At 35.6% G+C, this 18,537-nt stretch overlaps 2 protein-coding genes and 1 pseudogene across 2 annotated transcripts; 2 read left to right on the forward strand and 1 right to left on the reverse strand.

The window, feature by feature from the left end:
* Positions 1 to 4,977: 4,977 nt before the first annotated feature.
* Positions 4,978 to 5,985, reverse strand: LOC112865141 (olfactory receptor 5T1-like). The gene has a single exon (XM_086676391.1). It carries the CDS (start codon positions 5,968 to 5,970, stop codon positions 4,978 to 4,980), a length of 993 nt encoding a protein of 330 aa, XP_086532517.1. The 5' UTR covers positions 5,971 to 5,985.
* Positions 5,986 to 7,192: 1,207 nt separating this feature from the next.
* LOC112864911 (small nuclear ribonucleoprotein G pseudogene) lies at positions 7,193 to 7,423 on the forward strand (annotated as a pseudogene).
* Positions 7,424 to 16,200: 8,777 nt separating this feature from the next.
* Positions 16,201 to 17,133, forward strand: LOC112864909 (olfactory receptor 5T2-like). The gene has a single exon (XM_025927918.2). The coding sequence runs from the start codon at positions 16,201 to 16,203 to the stop codon at positions 17,131 to 17,133; it is 933 nt and encodes a 310-aa protein (XP_025783703.2).
* The last annotated feature ends 1,404 nt before the right edge of the window (positions 17,134 to 18,537 follow it).

Genomic DNA, 18,537 nt, shown 5'->3' on the forward strand with positions numbered 1-18,537 from the left:
CTCTTTCTCTCTTGAAAATAAACATTAAAAACATCTAAAAAATAATTTAAAAAAAGGCAAGTAGTGGAGGGATGCCACAAAAGACATGTATAATTTCATTGGATGCATGGAAAGACAGGCTGAATGTCATCACTGTGTGTACAAAAGCATGCAAAATGCCACCACATAGGAAGAAACACTGAGTGTGTTACATAGACTCTGGGTGACATGCTCACTGAGTACAAGAGAGGGTTGTAGATTGCTATATAGCAATCGTATGGTTTCTTGGTTGAGACAGTTAGAGTTGCTCCCACTTGGCTTTTTCCATCATGATAACCCTAACTCACATGTCAGGAAACCAATGTGGGGATTCTTCCAGGGGCTCAGTTTTATTCCAATTACACATTCTGGAACTGGACAAGTTCCAGAGGATGGGCCAGGGACACACTGTCCTCACTGCAACATCGGCCAGAAGTAAAACTCCATTGATCACCTGACTTCCACAAGCCCCTCCCTTGACTCTTGGATCACAAAAACACAAACACACAGTGATATTTTGGGTCTTCTGGAATTATCATAATCAGTCCAGAACTAGTATCCAGTAGTTCCCAAAGACCTGGTTATTTCTTTTTCACTAATGCACAGTTACCCTGGTAAATGTCCAAAGTCCCTTTGGCAAAGGCTTGGAGAAAGATTGATAGTTTAAATTTTTTGGTAATATGCAAGGTTCATCCCTCAAGGGTACCTGACCTCCCTTCACTAAAGAGGTTCTAGGGCTAAAATCTTCCTCAGTTCACAAACTGATTGCTGAGCTCCCACAATGACAGTTTTTATGATTCAAGTTAGACTTTTTTTTACTTAACCTGCTTATACAGATCAAGTCAGAATTTAGTGTTTTTCATCTGTTTCACTTCTAGAAATACCATGATCAACTTGCCATTGCCTTGCTTATAAATGGGCAAGACTATTCTGATTGCTGCTTTGAGTCCACCGTCCTAGGGGGTAACCACATCCCTCTGTCCTTGCAGGTGGATGCCTCCACTTGGACTCTACCTCTCCAGAGTGAATGCTGTCTATGCAAATGGTTATGTAGCAATATCTATCCCAAACAGGAAACTTCTCATACAGGAGATGCAATGAGAGAAATGGAACGAAGCCTGCTAACTTTAGGAAAACTTTATATGCCTGTATTAAATGTTTTCAAGTAAGAAAACTTTAATTAAGCCATAAAGACTTAGGGGCACCTGGGTGGCTTAGTCCACTAAGCATCAGACTTTGGCTCAGGTCATGATCTCACATTTTGCAAGTTTGAACCCCAGGTCAGGCTCTGTGATGACAGCTCAGAGCTTGGAGCCTGCTTCAGATTCTGTGTTTCCCTCTCTCTCTGCCCCTCCCCGCTCATGCTCGGTTTCTCTCTCTCTCGAAAATAAACAAACATTCAAATTTTTTTTAAAACGTACATAAAGACTTTAAACCTTCAATAAGGTTATTTTTGTAGGTAAGTATGTAGAAAATCTTTGTGATAATTGTCTTTACAAGTGTAGTGCAGCATTTATGAAAACTTCCATACATTAGTGATGACTAAGACCTGAATAAAAAAGTTTCTCAAAATCTCATTCTATTTATAAATGAAGGACAAATGTAAAAAAAAAAAAAAAAAAACAAAACCTCTCAGTGTGTTCATTTAAGCATTTTTGTATGTTACTAAACTATCCTTAAGTCAAAAGAAATGGGAAAAAATCAGAAATACTGATTATGAAAACATGAAGTGCTGAAATATGAGTGATTCCACTGACATAATATTCACTGGAAAATTTGTACCCAAATGATAAAGCTAGAAAGAAATAGCAAAGTGATCAAGAGAGAGAGGATAGATTTTAAAGGAAAAATGTAAATTAGAAAATCTAAGACAGTACCTAATAACATTCCTTTTTCACATGCATCCCTTCATTGAGTTAAATAAAATGTTTTTGACAATTTCTTATATACACAATTTGTTCATTTAGGGAATGTTGATTGAGCCACAATATGTGTGAGATAAAATTCCAGACACATATGTCTGGAAAATAGATCAGACAATAAATCAAATATAAATTAAATGCATGTTATATGAAATTGTGATAAGTGAAAGGAGTGTATTTAAGAAGGAAAAGAATATGAGGATATTCAAAGGAAGTAAATTCTAATTATCAGAATGTAGTCAATGAACTCCTCACTAAGAATAGGCATTTAAAAACAGGAGTTATGTGAATGACAGCCCAGAAAACCTTGCAAACAGAAGGAAAAAAATGCAGAAAAATTGTTGGGGCATATATATTGTGGTAAAAGATTATCTGTATTTATACAGTTAAGGTGTTATTTATATTTAATGATCCCTCTTTAGGGAAATAGCCTTAAGTAGTACTCTGTGTTCTAAGGAGATCATCTTATTGGAACCAAAGGGATTCAACACTTAAAATAATAATAATAATAATAATAATAATAAGGGCTCTGGATTGGCTCAGTTAAGTGTCTGACTCTTGATTTTGGCTCAGGTAACGATCTCATGGTTTGTGAGTTCAAGCCCTACTTGTGGCTCTGCACTGACATTGTGGAGCCTGCTTTGGGATTTTCTGTCTCCCTCTCTGCCCCTCCCCAGTCTCTCTCTCTCCCTCTCTCAAAATAAATAAAAAAATAATAGTGATGATGGTGATGATGATGATAATGAAATGTAAGAGGGAAGGATGGAGGGGCACCAGGGGGGCTCAGTCAGTTAAGCATCTGACTCTTGGTCTCAGCTCAGGTTGCAATCTCGCGGTTTGTAGGTTAGGGCCCTGTGTGGAACTCAGCACTGATGCGTGGGCCCTGCTTGGGATTTCGTCTCTCTCTCTCTCTGCCCTCCCTTGCTTGCTCACTCTCTCTCTCTTTCAAAATAAGTAAAAATAAAACTTAAAAAAAAAAGGAAGGAAGGATTGAAAAACACAACCACTTACAATTAATTAACTTTGAAGGACACATGTCCTTGCAATTAAAATGAGGTCTGTTGGAAACAGGGCTAAACATGAGTATAGTTGGGATGGTTCTTTAAAAAAAAAATTAATGCTTCTTAGTTTTGATAGAAAGAGAGAGAGAGATCGATCACTAGCTGGGGAGGGACAGAGAGAGAGAGGGAGACACAGAATCTGAAGCAGCTCTAAGCTGTCAGCACAGAGTCCGATGGGGTACTCAAACTCACAGACCATGAGATCGTGACCTGAGCTGAAGTCGGTGGCTTAACCAACTGAGCCACCAGGCACCCCTATGCCTTCGTTCTTGGGTCTGGGCACCAAGGAGTAGTGGCGTCTGTAAGACCATAATAAAGTGGTAGTGGTCAGAAGAAAAGAGAGCCAAAGCTGAGTCTATACCAGGTTAGTAGGAAAGCCCATAAAGTTGGGCTGCAGCTTAGCTCAGCTTCCACCAGCCAGCTATAACTCACTCTCTGAATTGTGCTTGTTTTTTGTTGTGCTTGTTTTTTGTTGTTCTTGAGTTTAAGTATAATCTTTTTTTTTTTTTTTTTTAATTTTTTTTTCAACGTTTATTTATTTTTGGGACAGAGAGAGACACAGAGCATGAACGGGGGAGGGGCAGAGAGAGAGGGAGACACAGAATCGGAAACAGGCTCCAGAGCCTGATGCGGGGCTCGAACTCACAGACCGCGAGATCGTGACCTGGCTGAAGTCGGACGCCCAACCGACTGCGCCACCCAGGCGCCCCGAGTTTAAGTATAATCTTGATCGGTGCTAACGTCTGGTCTCTGTATTCTATGAGGCAGAAAAATGGATTTAATGTCCATGCTCTGAATGAAATAATGAAAAGAGGAGAGACGTACTCTCACAAGCAGCGACACCAGGGATTTAAATATATTATCTATGGTCCCTGCTGTCAGTGCATGGATTTAAGGATGGAGCGGAGTTATTTTATCAGGAGTCAGATACCAGTGACTCAATGGAAGTGGACTGGGATTAGGTGAGCTTGTTTTTTTTTTTTTTTCCCAGTGATGTGGTATTTGCTCAAGCTATACAGATATGATCTTCAAGTTATGTATAATTGCAACTATGGGAGACTACCCAGTTTGACTCATATGAGGATGAAAGGTAATACTATACATTTTAAAGTAAAGATCACATATATATGTGACTCTGTATTTATATATATGCTTACAAATAATAAATATATGTATGTGTCTATATGCAAATATATCTATATGTAATGAATATATGCATGTGTGCACATGTACATGCATGCACACCCACATATATATATGTGTATATATATTTGTATATATACATGTGTATGTGTATTGGTATATATACATGTGTATATGTATTGGTGTATATACATATACATATATATACACACACACACCGATATTCATATGTTGAAAATCTAACTCCCCATACCTCAGAATATGACTATATTTGACAATAAAGCCTTTGAGGAGATAATTAACTTAAAATGAGGTCGTTAGAGTGGACGCTAATCCAAGATCACTGGTATCATAAAAAGAGATCAGAACACAGAAACACAGAGAGGAATGACCATGTGGAGACAGAAAGAGAAGACCACCATCTACAAGTGAAGGAGAGAGGACTAGGAAGAAATTCACTCCGTTTCACCTTCAGACTTACAGATTCTGTAACGGTGAGAAATAGGTTGCTGCTGTGAAAGCCACCAGTCTGTGGCACTTTGTTATGGTAGCCTGAGCAAGTTAATACAATCAGCCTCAGCACAGATGCCTATGTATTTACACATGTGTGTATAAATGTATGTGTGCGCCTGTGTGTATTTCCGGATGAATTAAGGAAGAAGCAAAGGAATGACAAAGATTTTCTACATATGTGAAAAATGTACAGGTGAGATGTGACCACAATCTTTAATAAAAATATATAGCAAGAAGACAAAGACACAAACTAAAGCAAAACATTTCTATTTTAATATTGAGATGATCAATAGCATTCATAATTTTTCTCAATTTAATGGTTAATGTGAGAAGTAGACTTTATTGATATACCAATTTTTACCAAACAGTTTTTTCATCGCTTCTTTTACATCTTTGTTCCTTAAACTGTAGATGATGGGATTCAGCATGGGAATCACAATCGTGTAAAATGTTGAGACTATCATGTCATGGTCCAGAGCATAGCTGGAACTTGGTCTCACGTACGTGAAGAGGATGGTTCCATGATATATTGACACTCCAGTTAGGTGAGAGCCACATGTAGAAAAGACTTTCCGCCTCCCTGCAGCAGAATGAATCTTCAGAATGGCCAACAGAATGAAACCATAGGAGATCAGAACTATCAGGATAGTGACGATCTCAATGGAGCCCACAAGGTAGGAGAGCAGGAGCTGGTTTGTGTGAGTGTCAGAACAAGAAATGGCGAGGAGAGGAGGGATGTCACAAAAGACATGTCTAATTTCATTGGATGCGCAGAAGGACAGGCTGAATGTGGCCACTGTGTGTATGGAAGCATGCAAAATGCCACCCACGTAGGAAGCAACGATGAGTGGCACATAGACTCTGGGTGACATGCTCACTGAGTACAGGAGAGGGTTGTAGATGGCGACATAGCGGTCATATGCCATTGCAGCCAAGAGAAAGCATTCTGTGGTCCCAAAAGTAACAAAGAGAAGCATCTGTGCTGCACATCCAACATAGGAAATGGCTTTATTCTCTGCGAGGAAATTGACCAACATTTTTGGGGTGACAACTGAAGAATAACAGGCATCCAGGAAAGACAATACGCTCAGAAAGTAGTACATGGGGTTGTGTAGCCGAGAATCCCCAATGACTAATATAACTAGTCCCAAATTTCCTACCAGAGTAAAAAGGTAGATTGCTAGAAATAGTAAAAAGAGGAAGATTTGCACCTCAAAATCATCTGTGAAACCCGTCAATATAAACGTAGTGAACTCAGTTACATTTTTCAACTTAATTGTGTATAAATCTAAATCTAATGTCAACCCTGGCATTTTAGTGTTTATTTGCAGGCTTTAAAGGCGATATTTTTGAAAATAGAATCCACTTTATGTATTCTCATGTTTGTTTCTTAGAAGGACACGTTGAAATCCTTGTCAGTGAAGGAAAAGGCAGTGATGAAGAAGTTGTGTCCCAGAGGATACATTATCCTGCGTAAATAAAGAAATTATTTTATTAAGTTGTTGGTTAAATTTTTCATGTTAAACAAATTATGCCAATTATTGGGTTAATTTCCAGTGGTTTTCTGTTAAATTTTCTCCCACCTTGCTTCATATTGCATCATCTGAAAATCTTCAAATATGAATGAATATAGAAATTTAAAAACCTGAAAATATTATAATAAAAATTACATACCTGTTACTAGTCCTAGATTTTGTAAAATGTGTGTGAAATTCCTTGTGTGTGTGTGTGTGTGTGTGTGTGTGCATGTGTGTGTGCGTCCAGTTGTTAAAATGGGACCAACTACATGTGTATCCCTGGGATGCATTTAAATGAGAAATACAGTGTGAAAATTATTTAAATTCAAAATATTCACAAATGAGTACAATATAGGATGTTAGATTTAGATATTAGCCCTTGTCATACAGGGCAGCCCTCTCTGACCATCACAATAGTCTATGGTGTCAGGCATCTTGGAAATTCATTGCTATCATTGCATTGTACTTTGGTCATGTCAGAAAAATGATAGCATGTCTACTTACATCCCCCTGATGATTTTGTCCATAATAATTTTTTTCCTTATCTAGCTCATTTCATCTTAGGAGATAGACAAAAATACAAACTCTCAATTTTAACAAAATAGACCAATCTGGAGGACTAATTTTTTCAATTCTTCACCTGTAATACAGTTAGAAAACATACACAGGGCACATCTATGAGAACAATGTCATAAATGCTAAGCTTGAGAAGGACAGCAATGATAGCTGCAATCCCATGATATTAAGTGGCTACTGAGGGTTAAAAATTGTGTGTACATTATCTTATGTCATCTGCATAGCAACCTGCAAACTTAGTAATTTAGCATCCTTTTATAGATGAGAAAACTGAGACACAGCCTGACCTATAACCGGGCCGTGGTCATACCCATAGTTAGAAGCAAAGACAGGATTGAAGACCAGGTTTCTCTGTCCCACACTTGCAGCTGTGTCTAGCGGGAGCATGAAGAACACCATGAATTCCATTTGGAGGCATCTTTGAGGTGGTCGAGTAGACACCATGAGCAAAGCTCACCCTCCCGAGTTGAAAAAAAAAAATTATGGACAAGAAACTATCATTGAAATCAAATGGCAGACACGTCCAAGGACCATTGCAGGGGTTCAATCCCTTTATGAATTTTGTGATAGATGGAAGTGTGCAAATGGCAACTAGTGGGCAAAAGAACAGTATTGGAATGGTGGTATACGAGGAAATAGCATCATCATGTCAGAAGCTTTGGAACGAATATAAACAACGTGTGTGTTCATCAGAAGAAATCAAAATGGCTTCCACATGTCCCCTCTCCATAGCACCTGTCTTACTACAATATAAAAATCAGGTTATGTGCATTTTCATATTGAATATTTTGTTAAATAAACTTTTGTAATGATTAAAAAATTGGGGCACCTGAGTGGCGCAGTCGGTTAAGCGTCCGACTTCAGCCAGGTCACGATCTCGCAGTCCGGGAGTTCGAGCCCCGCGTCAGGCTCTGGGCTGATGGCTCAGAGCCTGGAGCCTGTTTCCGATTCTGTGTCTCCCTCTCTCTCTGCCCCTCCCCCATTCATGCTTTGTCTCTCTCTGTCCCAAAAATAAATAAAAAACGTTGAAAAAAAATTAAAAAAAAAAAAAAGCTATGGGCAGTTGACTATGTTGCAATTCATTTTGATATGCCATAATTCTGGAAAGGTTGTCTTCTGGAAACAATACAAAATAACATCCTCGTGTGTTTGAATTCTTTTATAAAGCCATCAAGTTTAAGCAGACCATGACTTAAAAAAAAAGAAAAGAAAACTGAAGTGGCTTCTTCAGCAAGCAGCTAACCAGTAAAACAAATTTAGAATTCATTTATGTGTTTGCATTAGAAAAACAAATTATGATCCTCAACTGGCATGTATCTGATGATTGGTTTATAGTTAATTTGCTCTCTATTTAATAATTTTCCTAAATTTGTAATACATCCCTTTATTTCAACTACCTTTATTCCAGCTGTTACATTCCATCAAGAAAGTGAAATAAAATGTCTAATTTCCAAATCTGTTGACCTAAACATGCAAGGAGTCTTCCCTATTATCCTTGTAATGTTCCCTGGAATTTCCTTGTTCAATTTTAATTTAATTCTCAGTTAACTAGAAATTTCCATCTCAGATTTAAATATTATAATGTGGAATCTAGTTTGAGATTCAAGGTTATGACTTCTGAAGAATTCTGTAAGTAATAAGAAACACTTTCCTCTTACCTGTGGAAATGAACTGCTCATTCAGTTAACATACCCTATGATCACTGATCATTTGGAGTTTTATAGCAGACTTTCAAGCTCTTCTTGATGTCCACAGGGATGCTCCAAGGAGAAAATGAGGTAATTATCTTCTGGGACGGAAAAGTCAGATAATTTAATGTGTTTCTTTCATAGTAAATGAGTGGCTCTGGAACCATGAGCTACATGATAAAAATGATCACATGAATACACTTTGGACTCTGGTATAAAATAACCCTCAGGGCAGAGCAATACATAGGGCTGGAAAACAATCTAATGCTACAGGACACAATCCTGGCTCAGATACTAAATAAATATACGCCATTGGGTTTATCACTTAAATTCTCTAAAACCCAGTTCTTTCTTCCTGAGAACATAACCTGTTTACTTGTCTCAAAATAAGGTATGACAAACTTCATAATCATTTAATAAAGATTACTATATTTACTTAACTTTTAAAGTGGCATGAAAAATACTTGAAGCTCACTGAGAGTTTAATAGGGAGAAAATATATGAATACATAAACAGGAAGTATTGAAAGCAGAGATGGAACACTTATAGATAAATTTAATATTCTATGTAATAAACAAAATATGAGAGATCTGGCAGAGATAAAGGTCAAACTTTTTGTGTCGGTAAGGGTCTTGTCTTGGAAATCTTGTATACTCATCTATAAACTAGTTCATGGCTATGTACTTAAATAAATTATTCAAAAATGTGTTTAAAATACATAGGTGCCTGAGCTCAACACCTGGGGAGACTAAATTAATAGATAGGGAATGTCGGTCATGGAATTTGAATTTAAGAACAAAAGAATGAAAGAAAGAAAGGGATAAAGAAGATACTGATCTATTAATTAAATGTAATTGCAAATTATCTATATATTCAATGCAACCCGAGTTAAAACCAAGAAAAGCATTTTTGTAGAAATTAACAAAGGAATTTCACAATTCTACAATATAGAATATTTCTATTGCCCATAATGTGGTTATTGTTACACAGTTGTGTGTGTCTATTCAAATTCATGTAACTGGCACATATAAATGGTAGATTTTCTGTATTTTATTAAAATGCAATAACTCTGTCCTTGAAAAAAACTAGCTATTACATAAATTAGTCTCTGTTTCATACTATGGCTATCTTTACATGGGAGAGAGCGACTGGAAGAATACAGGAGGTTCCCTGGGTTCTGGAAATGTTCTTTTTCTTGGGCTTGTTTATAAGGGTATGTTCAATTTAAAAATTCATCAAGCTATACACTTGAGATGTATGTACTTTTCTATGTGTACATTTTTTCAATAAAATTAAAAAGGAAACTAAATATTTTATTGTAACTTTTCCAAATAAATGTCATAAACCCTTATTTCTTAAAAATTCTATATCTCTCATTTTATTGATATACTCATTGAGATAGTTATAAATTTTTGTATGTCAATTTTATATTTGTATGAGTCACATTTCTATTGTTTTTTAAATTATATCTTAGTACTGTTAGATCTGTCAGTTTCTATCAAATTCTTAATTCTCTTAATTATTTACTTGAAACTGATTTTTCTTCATCTCTCTTTCTCTTCTCTTTCCTTAATTATGCTTTCAGTAGTGACCACCCACTCTATGTATTAAATTACTCTTGATTACTGAATTTTTGCCTTATTTCCATTTTCTGGTTTGTTATTCTGAGTTCTTTGTAGCATATGTCCTCATCCTTCTGATATCTTGTATTCTCATTTCTGATACCTTTGATATTTTTGAGTCATCAGTCATTTAATTTTGTTTGTTTGTTTTATATTAAGATGTATTTGATGTGGTTCATTTGATTCCTTATGGCCTGGGTTGATGTTCTGATTTTGGTAACTTTTGAACATTATTTGGTTATTTTTACCCTTTTGCAATTTAAATGTAATTATAAAGAGTTCAATAATAATCCTTTGATTCATTCAATGTGTCAATAGGATGGGCATTTTGACTATCAGGAGGCGCGTGTGAAGTTGGAGATATATCAAGTAGCTTTTCCAGCTTTGTGTTCAAAGATGACTCATGTTTTTATGAAGGTCTTAAAATATTATTGTACAGCTACTTTAAGTGCCACAGCAGATGTTGCCTTGTAAAGGATTACTCTACACTTTAGACTTGTGTATTGCTCTAGCAATCCTTTATAAGTCCTGCATTTTCCAGAAGACCCCTCCCTTGTTGAAACCTACTTTCCTAGTGTATTTGCCTTACTCAATTGACATGATTCTCAGCTTTTCTTCTAAGTGAAGCCCTGTCTTTTCTAAAGCAAGTATGTACGGCATACTTCTGAGATCTATTCCAGTTTTTTATGGACCCTTTGTAACATGATTAAGCCTGTGTAAGAGTGGGGGACACCTAAAAAAATTAAAGAAAAATAAAAAAAATAAAAATGTTAAATGTCTCTATTTTGGTCCCAGGGGTATGTGTGTGTATGAGTGAACTGCACGTGTATACGTGATAAACATCTGTTTGTCAACCAATCAATAGATATTTTTATTTAATTTGAATAAACACTACGTTAACATTTAGTAGTCACAAAATTACATGATTTACCAAGTCCCACAGAGCTTTAAACTTTTAATGTCTCCTCCACATTTCTATGGGAGTTTTTGGATTTTTCTTATTACCTTGAATAATGATCAATCTTCCAGCAAGCTTAGACAGCACACTTCTAAATGTATTCATCAAACCCATGTACTCTATGATTTGTACAGAGTAAAAGTGTAATACCTTTCATTGACTATAAATCCATCTGCTAGATTCTGCAGGAGATATATTGTAGTTTTACACCATTTTAGTTTACCATGTTTACTGACCTGTCACAATTAAAAAAAATGGCTTATATTGCCCAGATGAGGGAATTGATTCTCAGAGAAGTTAGTTCTAACCCAGTGTCAGAGCTATTATATTAAGAGCATGTCTCAGTTCTAAAGACTTTTTATCTAGTGTCTGTATATATCTTTAGGGCATTATTTTAAACCAGGGATCAAACAACTACTTATTTTCTATAATATTAACATACAGTAAATTATTCCAGACTACTTACTTCTTTATTATTGAGTAAATCCTTGTATTGCTATTTTGAACCAGAAGATAATTGGACCATATTCCCATTAGGGCATCTCCTCTGAGTTTTATCAACAGCTGAGTAAGTGGATATAAGCAATCTAAATGAACTACATTCATAAGGTACCTAAGCCTGCCTTTGCTGTTCTGTAGGTAAGAGAAGTTTTCAGATAATTTGCAGAATATTTAGGAAATGAAACCTAAAACATCAAGGTCAAATATGTGATGAAATCCCTAATATTAAAGCTTTTACTTGTTGCCTATTGTACAGGTGAATAGAACACATTCTTCACAAACTGGACTTATGCAAATCTGTCAAAAATTGGGTAACAACACTTCCTGGAATAAAACAAAAGAAATGGAAAATAATGAATTTGAATTTGTAAAAGCAATTAGAAGTCTCCAAATACATCTATATTTTCATTTTCTTGATGTCAGAAGGCAGACCAGTTCAAAGTGAAACAAGATAAAATGTTTCAATCAAGGGCAAGGAAACATTTAACTCATTCAACTCTCTGGGCACTTATATTTTAATATAATAAGGCAAATAATATTTTATATTATATTTTATATTATATTTTAATATAATAAGGCAAATAATAATTCCTTTCATTTTATTTTGCTGGCCACTTCAGATGACGACTTATTTCCTAGTGTTTCTCTTGTCTTGATGACTTAAAAATATTTAAATACATTTAAAAAAAACACATTTTGTTTTATTCCAATGGAGGTCCTGGGGAGGGAAGTCAATTGCAGAATGAAGCTATGGCATAATAAGAAGCAATGAAAAAAGGTGAAAAGTGGGTGCTCTCTGAAGGACACTTGAGACTGAATCTTGGCTGTGGCACTTGTTATCTGTGAGAGTTATTACAAAAGGGAAATAAAGTAATGTATGCAAAAGTCCATTCCTACAGCTCAATAAATGTTAGTTCTCTGTTCTCTACTCCTTTGTGAATTTAGAGCTTCAGTAGTGAGCCCAAAATATTTGGAGTATTCTGCCTTCTATGAAAGTTATATTTTTGGAAGTGACTTTAAATTAATTATAAATGTTGATCATACATTATTAAATTATTTAAGAATACAGTCTCTCTTCGTAAGTCTGGGTCTGATATATGTACTAATATTGATTTAGTTATACTCACCTAACAGAAAGATAGTTTTATATAATATTTAAATGAAGTGTTAAATATTGTAATTTTTTATTATCTTATTTACCCCCCCCCAAAAAGAAAATTAAGCCCACTCTAATGTGACACATAGGATTATGGGGATCCGTGTGTGCATTTTTATTTTTTGTTTTTGTTGTTGTTATTAATGGATCATGCAATTCACAAAACTAGTCTCTAATCTAGACATAAATTGTGTGCAGAGGGAAAAACAGAATCATAATATAAATCACTGGATTTAATCTACTGGAAAAATGTTTAACTACATATTAGCAATCAGAAAAAAATGTGTTACATGTAGCTAAAGAATGAAACATCTAGTTCAAGGCTCTGGTCCGTTGGTTTTCAATGATGTAGCTGTAACATTGGTGTTGTGCTCATATATTTACTATTTAAAAAAAAATAGTATATTGATGGCAAATTTAATTATATGAAAACCTTAAAATTATTAAAAATGGACGTATTTAAAGAAAATGGCTTGAAATATTTATTGTTTTACATGCTTAGTTATTCTGCCTGGTGGTACATTATTGTATCCACTTTGTCACTTAGATTTACTGCTCTTTAAAAGAGGAGTTGAATCACTGTATCTTACACGTGAAACTAACATAACACAATATAACTATACTGAAAATGAAATAAAATAACTTAAAGAAAAAAAAAGAAGAAGGGTTGCTTTGGAGAGAAAGCCTGGTATCACACATGACTTTTACTAATGGAGCTGAATGAAGAAAACATACCTCCAAATTCCAAATCTATGTAATTGTCCCTGTACCCAGTATATCATTGACCTGATGCCGCGAGTTGTATTGGGGTTGAGCTTTTTCATGTGACTCTTTGCTGCATTAAAACATAGATTGGTTTCATCATATTTATGAAAGTCTGTTGTTTTTTTTCTTTTCTGTTTTTACCTCATCTATATAAACTCTTATCTGAACCTCCCTTTGGTAAATATTCATGATATTTTTCCCCATGGCGTTTTTTTCCTTTTTAAAATTTTTTAATTGTTTATTTGTTTTTGAGAGAGAGGGAGACAGCGTGAGCACGGAGGGGCAGAGAGAGGAGGACAGAGGATCTGATGCAGGCTCTGCAATGACAGCAGAGAGCCTGATGAGGGTTCCAACTTAGGAATCATGACATCATGATTTGAGTCAAAGTTGGAAGCTCAATGGGCTGACCCCCCCAGGCACTCTTCCGTTTTTTGAACATAAGAAAAAACGTGTTCAGGTTTTCACAGTCAATTCATTAAGGTGTTTTTTGGTTTTTTTGTTTTTGTTTTTTGCGGGGAGGGGAGCCATCCTCCTACTTCTTTTTTAAATGTTCATTTATATTTGAGAGATAGAGAGAATGCCAGCAGGGGAGGGGCAGAGAGAGAGGGAGACACACAATCCAAAGCAGGTTCCAGTCTCCAAGCTGTCAGCACAGAGCTTGACACGGGGCTGGAACCCATGAACTGTAAGATCATAACCTAAGCCAAAGTTAGACGCTTAACCGACTGAGCCACCCTAGTGAGCCAAGGTTGTTTTTTTTTTTTTTTTTTTTTTTTTGTTTTGTTTTTTGTTTTTTTAATGAAATGATATATTTAAAAGCATTTCATTATGTTAAAGAAGCTCAAAAATATTCAGTTAATTAGGATAAGTGGTTTGAGCGTCTTAATTTGTTTTGTTGTAACTTTTATTTCCAATACATAGGATTCACCTTAAATTTGCTTTTTTTTTTTTTTTTGATGTCTCAGATGAGTTTTTCTGGTTTTCTCTGCATTTAATCTTTCCAATAATCTATGAAAATGTTTTCTGCTGATATTGACAATTCTAAGTGATACTGACTTTACTGTTCCTAGAAGGTTGCTGAGATTCACTTTCCTCTTTTTCTATCACGATTTGTAATCAAATGGCTCTCTCTCTTACTGATGGTACCCATGTCAATGTATTGAAACTAGGGCTCGACTTGCATTATGAATTTAAATAATTAACCGAATATTGTCTGCCACAGATTATGTGCCCTCAGGACTGATTCACATGTCATATGGGTGAATATCTAAAAAAAATTTTAAGTGTAATAATTTGAATAAAACCTATCCTCCAACTATTGTTATATTATGGGCAAAGAATGGAACTTTGAACTCAGGTTCAGCTCATACTTTGACTCCTAGTTTGATTAACCATGACACTATGTCTCAAAAGTTTTTTTCTACATCTTCTAGCTTTCATTTATTGCTACTATTTCTTCTTTTATTTTTTTTTTTAATTTTTTTTTTCAATGTTTATTTATTTTTGGGACAGAGAGAGACAGAGCATGAACGGGCGAGGGGCAGAGAGAGAGGGAGACACAGAATCAGAAACAGGCTCCAGGCTCTGAGCCATCAGCCCAGAGCCCGATGTGGGGCTCGAACTCACGGAGCGCGAGATCGTGACCTGGCTGAAGTCGGACGCTTAACCGACTGCGCCACCCAGGCGCCCCCTATTTCTTCTTTTAAATATTAAGTGTAATGTCTAAGTGCAAAGATTTTTTGTTACATTTTTAATTACTGATTTTCTGAATGTATTTGTTACTTTTATATAATAATTACCTAGTTATTCATTCACTGAATCCCAAATCAACATTATATAATCAAGTGTAATATACTGAAAGAAAAAAAAAAACAGATTTCCTATTTTTTATTATAATTCTTTCATTTTCAACATAAAATTCTGAAAGAATAGAAGAACATACATTATCAATAATGTAGAACTCCAAAACCCACACAAATGACCAAATATTTATCTTCCAAAGAATAATATGTATTTCAAAAACACATTGAATGAAACATATGTTGTCATAGAATTTTATATCCAATCATGGTCCATATTCTTGAAAAACAGTCTTGGTTTGTTCTGTTCAAAATAACTTAATGGAGTTAGAAAGCTTTTAGATTTAAACATCTAAAATATTACTATCCAATTGACTGTTAATCTGTCAAACTAACCTAATTTAGTATATTCTCTATTTTAAATTAATTTGAAATATTTAATGTAATTAACACACTTTCTTCAATATTTGTTCCAATGTTTTGAGATAAATATTAATGTCATAACGCTATAGGTGAGTAGATTATAGCAAATAATTTTACACACTTGCTGAAACGTTTAGAATTCTGATGTGAATTCCAATGTTGTGTTCATTGATATACTATCTTCCGTTTTTATGTTATAAGAAAAACATACATAGCAGTGCACTGTGCTTTAATAGGAAAACAGCTAATAGAAATCAGTTGTAAATCACCCATTTGGCCTCAGTTTTAGAAATGACCTAAGTTGAGCCAGTGAGTAAAATCTCCAATCTTCCATTTAATTCTACAGTGAGTGCATTCAACCTTTGATCCACCATCGTGTCACTGTCTCCTCATCAACTACTGGGATATTATTCATTGCCAAGAAATAAATATGAGGACAGAGTTTACTTTCCATGAGTCATACGAATGGCCACTTTTATCATATTAATGTGAATTACAATTGTATTAATACTTCAAGTTTGTTCCATGAGGTTTCGACATGAAGAATCACACGGAAGTCACCATATTTGTACTGAAGGGCTTCACAGATAAGCTTGAGCTGCAGACAATCTTATTCTTCCTGTTTCTAGCAATCTACTTCTTTACTATGATGGGGAATTTGGTTTTAGTTTCATTGGTCATTGGGGATTCCCGGCTCCACAATCCCATGTACTATTTTCTAAGCGTGTTATCATCTGTGGATGCTTGTTTTTCCTCAGTTATTACTCCAAATATGTTAGTACATTTCATGTCAAAGAATAAAATCATTTCATTCCTTGGATGTGCAACACAGATGTTTCTGGCTGTTACCTTTGGGACCACAGAATGCTTTCTCTTGGCCGCAATGGCATATGACCGCTATGTCGCCATCTACAACCCTCTCCTGTACTCAGTGAGCATGTCACCCAGAGTCTATGTGCCACTCATCGTTGCTTCCTACGTGGGTGGCATTTTGCATGCTTCCATACACACAGTGGCCACATTCAGCCTGTCCTTCTGCGCATCCAATGAAATTAGACATGTCTTTTGTGACATCCCTCCTCTCCTCGCCATTTCTTGTTCTGACACTCACACAAACCAGCTCCTGCTCTCCTACCTTGTGGGCTCCATTGAGATCGTCACTATCCTGATAGTTCTGATCTCCTATGGTTTCATTCTGTTGGCCATTCTGAAGATTCATTCTGCTGCAGGGAGGCGGAAAGTCTTTTCTACATGTGGCTCTCATCTAACTGGAGTGTCAATATATCATGGAACCATCCTCTTCACGTACGTGAGACCAAGTTCCAGCTATGCTCTGGACCATGACATGATAGTCTCAACATTTTACACGATTGTGATTCCCATGCTGAATCCCATCATCTACAGTTTAAGGAACAAAGATGTAAAAGAAGCAATGAAAAGAGTGTTTCAAAAAAATTGGTTTATCGATTAATTGTATTGTTCATATTAAATTTACATTAAATTTCACATTAAATTTAAAAAATTAAGAATGACGTATATTGTCTCCAGTTGAAGAAGTTAACAATAAAAAATATTTTGTTTGTTTTTAGTGTCTTTCTCTTCTTGGACATTTTCAATAAAGATCATAAATAAAGGCTATATATGCTCTCATTTATCATCTAGTATATGGTACCAGGTCTCCCAGAGCCAGGATTCACAGGTCCAGGAATCCAAAGGTTGAAATGGAGTGGTACCACTCACTACTATCCTTAGTGACCCCCCCCCCCTACAATTTTGCTTCCTGTACCTATCACCTTACAGTTCCAGGATCAAACATTGAAAGAGGCAATGAAAAGCAATTTCAAAAGAAATTAGTTCATAAAAAAGGATATTTTTACCATTTTTAACGCTTATTTGTTTGTTATCTTTTTTTTTTTTTTTTTTTTTTGAGAGAGAGAGACAGAGCTTGAGCTGAGGAGGGGCAGAGAGAGAGAGAGGGAGACACAGAATCCGAAGCAGGCTCCAGGCTCTGAGCTGTCAGCACAGGGCCCGACGTGGGGCTCAAACCCAGGAACTGTGAGATCATGACCTAAGCTGAAGTCTCTTAACTGACTGAGCCACCCAGGTGCCCCAAGGACACTTTTTCCATTAAGCAAAACTGAAAAGTATGTTGGATGTCTGTCCCTGCTTTTAAGCACATTGTGACATGGAATGGAAGAATACACTAAGTTTTTCACTTTGCCAACTGCATTATCTGGCTTCCAGCCCGTAATTTGGGAAGTAGTAAAAATCTTCTTTAAGTCATTGGCAGAAATAAAAAGGAATACATTTAAAATGGTTTCCACTAGATTTCAAAATTTATTCCATTTATTGAAACATGTAGAATGTTCAGCTTTTGAGCATGGATGATTAATAAGATGAAGACAGAATAAAAAGTCAAGAAAAAGAGAGGGGAGAGAGGGAGGAAGAAAGGAAGAAAGGAGATCAGTGTTGTCAGTTATATCTATGCTGATTCTGAAATTTCATTATATATTCAAGGTGCAGAACTGGAATGCCAGGTAAATATTGCACTATACATGTGGCATTATCTAGAAAGGAGATATTTGAAATTACCCCACTGGATGGGACTTAAAAGGGTGTATAAATAGGTGAAGGGGATTAAGAGAACACTTATCTTGATGAACGCTGAGTACTAAATGGAATTGTTGAATCGTTATACCCTATACCTGAAACTAACATAACACTGTATCGTAACTACACTGGAATTAAAAATTTTAAATAAATAAATAAATAAATAAATAAATAAATAAATTTCCACTTCCACTTGGGTTTAGAAAGCTGCAAATAATGTTTTTAAAAATCCAGCCAATCTACACAATTATAACTTTTCATGAGT

This window comes from Puma concolor, chromosome D1 (assembly GCF_028749965.1).
Source record: "Puma concolor isolate L17-30 chromosome D1, mPumCon1.1.hap2, whole genome shotgun sequence".
NCBI classification, from domain to species: domain Eukaryota; kingdom Metazoa; phylum Chordata; class Mammalia; order Carnivora; family Felidae; genus Puma; species Puma concolor.

Bases quoted from the DNA above. Each gene is read 5' to 3' on its own strand.
- LOC112864909 (XM_025927918.2), top strand. From the start codon at position 16,201: ATGAAGAATCACACGGAAGTCACCATATTTGTACTGAAGGGCTTCACA.
- LOC112865141 (XM_086676391.1), bottom strand. From the start codon at position 5,970: ATGCCAGGGTTGACATTAGATTTAGATTTATACACAATTAAGTTGAAA.